The 8719-nt window shown below is 36.2% G+C and overlaps 1 protein-coding gene across 1 annotated transcript; it reads right to left on the bottom strand.

Annotated features, from left to right (window-relative positions):
• Nucleotides 1–1728: 1728 nt before the first annotated feature.
• On the bottom strand, nt 1729–8237 carry KERA (keratocan; the record flags this gene model as incomplete). The annotated part of the gene is made up of 2 exons (XM_082308573.1): nt 1729–1901; nt 7352–8237. 2 exons carry the CDS (start codon nt 8235–8237, stop codon nt 1729–1731), a joined length of 1059 nt encoding a protein of 352 aa, XP_082164699.1.
• Between the last annotated feature and the right edge of the window lie 482 nt (nt 8238–8719).

Here is an 8719-nt window from a genome sequence, read left to right as displayed (position 1 = left end):
CATATTGTAGAGACTTTTTAAATCTGTATTTTTTCATATAGGGTGAACACAGAGATGATACAGAAAAAATTTCGCTAGAAGGGAAGGAGTTTCTCAGCAATCACATAAAAAGAACTGCAAAAATAAAAGTTATTGTGATAGGATTTCTGAATGGGTTATTTCTATGCTGGGTTTCTATACTGGGTTATTTCCACAAGTGCACTGGAGCAGAATAAGGCCTGATTTTCAGATAAAGGGAGATTGAATGTTAGAAATTGCAGTTCTCAACCCTTTTAAAAATCTACTTTTAACAAAATTCTTCATCTTCAAAGAAAAAATTATACCACATGCAAAGTCTTTAAATGCTTGTTACTGAGGCCAGTCCTAAAATGTTAAAAATAGATGCAAACTATCAAAGAGCAACTAATTGCTTCTATCTACAAATACAAGACTAAAATAATACGACTGATGGATAGTCTGTTGTGCTGGCTATCAGAAATAAAAATGTCATACTCTCCCAGTGAATAGTTGACTCTAATATTCAAGTTGTGTATTGAAATCTCAATATTATCTTATAAAAATAGAAAAAAAAGCAACCAGATTTCATAAAAAGATGCCCACTGATATCTTCCTTGTGTGTATTCTTATGTGCTGTATTCTAAACACCTGGACTTCTCTAAAATCCAGTGTTATTATGTGCATGTATATGAGTCAGCAGATAGCTAAATACTGCTCCAAGTTGGTTATAGTTGCTTAAACTGATGCAATTCCTATGAAAATATTTGGCTAGTTCAGTAAATAATTGGGAGGGGATGTATGTCTTAATTTCTTAATTTTCTCTTTATCACCATTATGTTAATTAGCCATTCCCATTTTTGTGAAGTACCTAGTCAGTGAAATATGTAACCGTTACTGTTCTTGGTTTTATCTCTATGGAAGCTAAAATAAACCAAATATTCAATGACTATGCCAGAGCTACAGACAGAAATGTTGTCAAAACTAGAAAAGGAATACTGAAGAATGAAACAGCAGAAGATTGTCACTTTGATAGACCAAGCTTTCATCTCATGCTCCCTTGTCCCTGGATTTGAGTTGGATCAGTGTATTCCAGTTCTGAAATCACACACTGAATGAATCCATACAACAATATATATTCAGTATATTGCCTTGTACTCTGGGCCTCATACTTCATGCCTTAAAAGTATCAGCCTTCAAAGGATGACAGCAATTTATGAGTTATTTACATGTTAAGTGGTTGTTCACCATTAGTCACTATCTTAAAAAAGACAATGGCAGTTCTAATAACTACTGGTCATGCAACTCACGATTTTTCTAGCATATATATTTAGCCAAGTACACCCAAATTCATTGTGTTAGTTACTATGTAACAAAATAAGGAAATATAATTTGTCCATAGCAATGATGTTAACAGGATAGACATAGTAGCACTTGACAAGAAAGACGGAGTAGACAAGAATTTGCTTTGGAATATTTGGGATCTTACACAGATGATTTTCAATATATTCGCGTTAGGAATTCTTAGGTAGTGCTAAGCACATATTTCATGTCCATCCAAAATCTCTTCTGAAAGAAGAACAATCTTTTCAGCTGTAGAAAAGATGCAAGCAAAGAAAAAACTAAAGTCAAAATAAAGATGTTACTTCTTGATTTATGAGTTAGAACAAGTTTCATTCCAGCAAAACTTGTATCTTAGCACTCTCACAGCACAAGAGTGACACTGTGATATCTTTATATGACAACAGCTTGAAGTAGTCGGAAACATATCATGATGTCCAATGGGATTGGAGGTTGAATTTCATTTCCATCCAGGCGAAGGTATCGGAGGCGAGGGGTGTTGCCATAAAAACCATAGTCTTCGGCTATGGCAATTGAGACTGGGCATATTTGAGTACCATTGACACCTGAGAATGTAGAACAACATGTTAGGTAATTTCCATGGGAAAGGTTCATGAAGATAAAATTCATTTAGAAAACAAATAAAACAGGCTTCCAATGATATTTGTATGGGAGACACTTGCTCCTACCAGAGCTGGAAAATGCCAATTAACAATTAACTGCTTTTTTGATCAAGCAAAAAAGCATTTTAACATAATGTAATCTAGATCAGTGAATCACATCTTTAATGTGCTGCAATTACAAAGAAATGCCACTAGATGCATAATTTTACCCTGGACAGAGAGGAAACTAATTTAGACAACTACTAGGTAACTGTTCATTGGGAAATAGCTCTCTGCCCTCAGAGCAGAATGAGGTTAATGCTGGCAGATTATGAACATCTTACTGCAATGACAGTACATTAATTTTAGCTGATAATATTCCCCAATGAAGATCTTGCATTCAAAATGATAACAGTATTGAGTCAGAGGAGCTTTTCATATAGTGTCTGTAACTTTTAACATCTGTACTTTCCCGTTCTCTCAAATTCTTCAGTACATTTCCTTTTAATTGGAAGAATATAACTTGTGCAATGAGATATTTTTCTTCCTAATCTGAAAGCCAACAAGTGCTTAAAATTCTTTATTAATCACACATAGCTTGTTTCAGTTCAGATAAAATTTGAAACTACGGCTTAAATCATTACCCATTTTCATAAGAGTTGAATAGATTGGGTTCTTTACATTGTCTTCCCTAAGTTATCTCTGCACTGTCACTTGGCTAAAATGCTTTTCATATTTTATCTTCAGATGTTGAATAGTGAGGCTGCCACTGCCCTATTTCAGCCTCAAAATGTCCTTATTCTAGAAAACACTGAAGTGGTGTTTGTTTATCAAAGATATCAAACTCCTTTGACCAAATTATGGTATTTAGTGAGTGGTCTGACTGCTTGAGGATCTTGTTGGCCCCAGGTCACCTGCAAAAAGTGGTTGAATAGAGAATGTGTGCGTAACAGATTTTTTTGAGCACCATTTTTTTAGCAGCCCAGAAATAGGAAAAGAAAAACTTTCTACCAAAATTTTTCTCCCCTTATATTTAGCAATGATAATATGCATACATCTTTTGATTTCAATCCCCCAAATTGTTTAAATATTATATTGAAAAAAAAAAAAAAAAACCACATTATTTCTTTTTTTCCCCAAAAGCAAAAAAACCACCCTATTTTGAAAAACTGTGCAGATGTTTGCAACATCTTGGAAACGGACTTTATCTTTGTCATAGAAACTAGATAAATACATCCAGTTGGCCAAGACCTAAAACTTTTATCATAACTATGATATCAAAATGTCTTTGCCTATGATGTGGAATTTGATTAATGTTTGTAAAGCTTTTGATATTCTTGGAAGAAACAAGCTACAACTTCTTTTTATGTGTGAAGCTACAAAGAAGGAAGCTTGAGAGTGAGGTTTCATTATGAAAGCAGTTATTGAAAGTTTTACAGGTGAATCAACACTATGTAGCAGAAAATATCTGCCTTTGCAGGTCAGCACTGCTGTCCTTAGGAGACAAGACAGCTTCAAGTGTGTTCTAAATCTCTGTGTTCTCTGACCTAGAAACTATCCCACTGCACTTGTTTTCACTGGGTTAATTACTCCAAGTTTAAAGTGAGGCAGCAGTTATCTAACCACAGGCCACCTATGAAGAAGTTATTTCCTGATGATGTGTGGTATGAAGTGGTTTGTTTTTTTATTGTTCTCTTCCCATGAACAGTAAATCCTACACAAACTATCAGAGGAGTAAAAGCCTTTCTCTCTCCTCTTCTCTTGCAATCCTGTTCAGGGGTATATTTCTGAATTTTGCTTAAGCATATGGGACAATGCAATCCATCTACAGAGGTGCAATTCACCCTACCTAAACTGATCTGTGTGGAGGGTAAGTGGCAGTCTAAGTTAACCATTTAGACTATGTTTATAAACCCTCTCCAGAGATGAACACTTCCAAAAGGTGATTCACAGCTCCTTAATATGGGATGATTTTCCCTCTGCAGTTGTGTTGTCTTTCCATTAATTAAGTGGTCTGTATGACTAACCCAAACTAGATACAAACATCTAGGATGGTTAATTCAAATAAGATGAATTCCACCTGTTGTCAACAGTATGTTAAATGGTATAATATTTAAAAATGAGACTCTGGAGCTGCTGTAGGGCAAAACCGCAGAAGAGGTTCTCATTGATGGCTTATACTGTATGTCTGCTGAAGAACTGCAGAAGATCCCGTTTCTTTTCCAGTAAAACTCATATTTAGAAACATTCAGAAAGTAAGTTAATCTAGAAGATAGATGTGTTCTGACATATGAAAGCATTTCTGTTCTATTCTTGTAACCTCTAGCTGCATTCACTGTAGTCCAACTGGAATAGTTGGACTCCCTTTCTCCTTTTCACATATTTATTTATGTGATATTTAACTGCAGCAGCCATGGATCAGCCTGGAAATCTGTACCTTTCTGGGCTCTTTCAGCAAAGAAGCCACTACCAGCTATAGCGCAGGGGTCCGACAATAAGTCAGGATCTGTAACTTCAATCATTTCTTTCCTAATATCCTGTAACGGATTCTGATAGACTGGCATTGCTACTTGGCCCAAGGACTTCTTCCTTTCTCTACACTTGGAATAATATTAGCTCAGAGGAGCTATCCCAGTCTCGTGGTGTTCCTCTAGGGGAATTTACTGTTCACTCCCTTTTATCGCGCCTTTGATAGCACTGTAATACCACCTGCTTACCCTTGCTCACTTACTACGTCATCATTTCATGGCTTCTCCTCTTTTTGCTTCCTCTAACACTCCCTTTTCCATCATTTGACATCTCCCCAGAGCCTCGCATGTGTATCTTGTAAATAAATATGTAAATGTGTGTTTTAACATGTCATGGAACAAGTGTGGTGCATATCTGTTGTAGCTATAACTAGTTTTGGTTTTATGTTGATTTTGCTTCCAACTTTCAAGTATTTCTTTTCCTCTGCTCATTGAGAACCTTGGGGAAGGGACCACAGGCAAAATCCTGGTTCCACTGCGACCAAAGATGAGGCTATCATTGACTCCACTGGGCTTCAGGATATTGCCATATATCTTCATAAATGGTCTCTGGGGAAATAAGGCCTTGGACTTATATGAAGAACTGATGTTATACAATAACATACAATAAAAAGTAGGCAAATACTATTTACAAAAAAATTTTGATGTCTGAGCTCTTGCAATGCCAGTAGTGTGACTATGAACTGCCAAGAGAAAATAAAGAAGCAATTGGCAGGTGTGCAGGGGTATCTGAGAATTAATATTATAAAAAGGGCTTGTACTGCACACATAAAAGTAAATTTTCAGGAGGACTCTTGTCGAGAAATCAGATACAGGCTTTTACAGTTATTTTTCTTTCAAGTCTTTTACATGGGTTATCTTAAAGTAATGACTGATCATCAGCTTCCTGGGTTTAAGAAGACAAAAACTTTCTGCAGAATTAATGCCACATCTTATTACTCCTGCCTGATGGAATTACATTCCTTGTTTGTGATCCTAAAGGCTCTTTGAGATATCGTCTATTAGAGCAGTGTCTCATGAAGACTGTGTCATTATCCCTTACCTCTTGAACAATTATGCTATGTGGTAGAATGTGCCTTACATAACACCTGCATTTCATTTAAGGTGTCAGGTTGCATTTTTTAATATTTTTTTGACTACTTCATATGTAGTTACCAAGAACATTATTTTTTTTTTTAAATTAAGAGCAGTGCTGTGCTTAAGTTAGTAATGAATTTTGAGAAGTGGTAAAGGCATTAAGGAATATAAGGCTTGTGGAAAACTATTGTGATTGAGTCTGTGGGTACCCATGTGTCATTGGAAAATGGGACTTGAGTTTGCACGTACTACACAAGTTGATTTTCTTTGTTGTAACCTTTTTTAAACTTATTAGGAAAGGAAGATAATTTGGCAGCTCTTTAAATACTACCTAGACACAAAACACTTCTTAAACTGGACAGGTTACATTCCATTGATTTCAGTTTAGTGTCCACTTAAAGTGACAGGAGATAAAATCTGCACCTGAGGTCCTGCAGTGAAGCAATTAAAATAAATCCCTTTATAACCAGAGGGCAATGAAATATGTTCAGTAACAGTGTATGTCATAAGCCCTAACTCCAACTGTTAGACTTCTCGCAGGCCACTTAAATATGTGCCGGTTGTACAAAATTGGTTTTTTCTTTACAAGGTTTCATACGTTTGTTTTGCAAAATGCAGTGAATTAACCTAAATTATTAATAAGTATCTTCCTTTGATATATCCTTGTTTCATACAGAAGCCAAAGCATTATTTGTAGTATATTTGTGAACTACAGTGATATAAAACAGGAGTAAGGAACCATTTATTCAATTAAATCACCATGACAGGAAGACAAATGTAAAGACTTTGTTACCTTCACTGCAGAGATAAATAGAAAGTCATCGCTTTGATTTTGGCTTTTGGCATGAAACAAAGGATTTAAGGTCTGTAGGACTTACTGAGCAGATACTTTACACAGTGTCCCTAACCACCACATCCCCACTGTACCTGGATGAATCTGGAAGCTGTGCCAGAAGCAGAACTATGACATGACAACAGGCTTCTGTTGCCTTGGGCACAAAACCTTGTCTCATTTATACAAAGTGGAAAATGTTAGAAGACATATGAGGAGATAAACCTTAGTAGGACAAAGCTTTTGTAAAGTCAGTGAAAAGATTTTTCATGAAGACTAAACTCAAGTGTCAGCATTTTGTGCAGAGTACACAAAAGATGGGGAGGATATTCAAGCCTGAAATATTCAATATCCACATTCTAATTAGTCATATTTGAAAGAGATTGTGTTAACTACAGCCAACATTTTGTTCTGTTTTAAGGGTGGCTGACCTTAAGCTCCTACTACATAATTTAGGTGAGCAGAGAGATACTCAGAACAACTGACCAATTCTGTTAGTTTAGTGCAGTCCCTAAAGTGCTCAGAAACTTTGAAAATCTAACAGTCATACAGATGTGGAGCGAATATCCTAACTCGTTGCACCCACTTTTTTATTGGTGTTTCTTGCTTATTTACTCCTAGCCTTTCTGTGGGAAACTTAATTTGTTCCCACAAAATGGTTACTGGCATGTGTACAGCAAAACGTGAATGCACAAATTCTCCTTAATCCACTCATATTTCTGATCTGCTTGCAAAGTGTTTTTTTCTCTATGCATTTGAACATTTTTCACATGTGCTATTACTTCCATGCACATATTTGGCTGTCATGCTTTAGACATGACTTGAAAACTGGCCTGTGGAAGGTCATCTTGCTCATCTCCCTATAATCTACAGCACATTTTTAATCTCTTTATTTCAAAGAGCATTTTTTGCAGTTAAGTAGACATTTAAAAATAATTATGTCTTGGTAGGATCCCACACTGACAATACACACTTACTTTTGATTCTGTTGTGATCAAGGTGAAGGTGCTCGAGATGAGCATTGATTGGTGGAATTTTAGTGAGCTGGTTGTGAGACAGCTGTAGATCTAGAATAGATGAAACATTAAACCCATTTGGGGGAATACCATCATCAGATAATTTATTGTAGTTCAGCCTAAGGAAAGTCACTTTGGGTATTGCACTGAAGTAGTTTTCTGGTATCACTTCAATGGAGTTGTTGTCCAAAAACAGCTGCAGTGTGTTAGCTGGAATGCTTAAAGGCATTTTCTTGAGTGAATTTTTTGCTATGTTGAGCTGCATAAGATTGTTGAGTCCTTGGAAGGTGTCACTTTGAAGAGCGCTGTCCAACAAACTGTTGTGGTGCAGATCTAACATAGTAAGGTTTTCCAAGTTGCTGAAGACTCCTTCTGGGATTCTGGAGATTTTGTTTCTAGCCAGTCTTAGCTGTTCCAGGCCCACTGGTAACGGAGCAGGCACTTCTTCTAATTCATTATCTTCAAGGAATAAGTAAAGCAGCCTTTTCAGCTTGCTCAGCACACCACTCTCAATTCCATTGTTGGTGATCTTATTCTTGTTCAGATTTATCCATCTCAGATGAGTGGCATTCACAAAAGGCTTCTCCGAAACTGTTTCAATTAGATTGTTTTGAAGATAGAGATACCAAATTCTTGCAGGGATTGCAGGTATTTCTTTAAGTCCTTTGTTATCACAGTATAATGCATTGGGGAAACTAGGAGGACAAAAGCACTCTCGTGGACACTCAAAAGTGTAGTGAGACCAATGCTCAGGATCCAGCTCATCATAAACTTGTCTCACAGTTCGAGTCCATGCAGAATTGACCAAGAATAAGAGCAAAAGGCTTGTATAGACTTTTAGAGTCATTGTTTGCCTTGGAAGGGGAGAAAAACAATTAGCTCTCTCTCCACAGAACTCTAACAGCATACTAGATTAACAAAGGAGTATTACATAGAAAACAATATTTCCTTTATAAAGAACCAAATTCTGTCCTCTGTGGTATTACCTATGGCATGTTAAGGAAAAACTGAACAGTAATATAAGAGGTATAACCAATTCATTGCTATATATTGAAGAACATTTTCCTGATTCAGCTTAGACTCCACATGGGCTACCAGTTTAACTGATGTTCATGTTAAGTGTCATTTCAAAGAACAAGAAAACGTGGATCATTTTTCTGATATTAAATCAGTGCTTCTTATAAATTTGTTTAAGTTTTCCTGTACAAAGCTATAAACTACTTTATATAATGTACCATCTTCAGTAAAGCTATCAATACCAGGATGATATAAATACTATTGTACTCAGTGTTCCTCCTTTTAAAATTAATCGTACCCTCTTTTCTGTTT

The sequence above is a fragment of the Platalea leucorodia genome (assembly GCF_965183815.1).
Source record: "Platalea leucorodia genome assembly, chromosome: 4".
Lineage (NCBI taxonomy): Eukaryota > Metazoa > Chordata > Aves > Pelecaniformes > Threskiornithidae > Platalea > Platalea leucorodia.
This window is presented reverse-complemented; position numbering and strand designations above follow the sequence as displayed.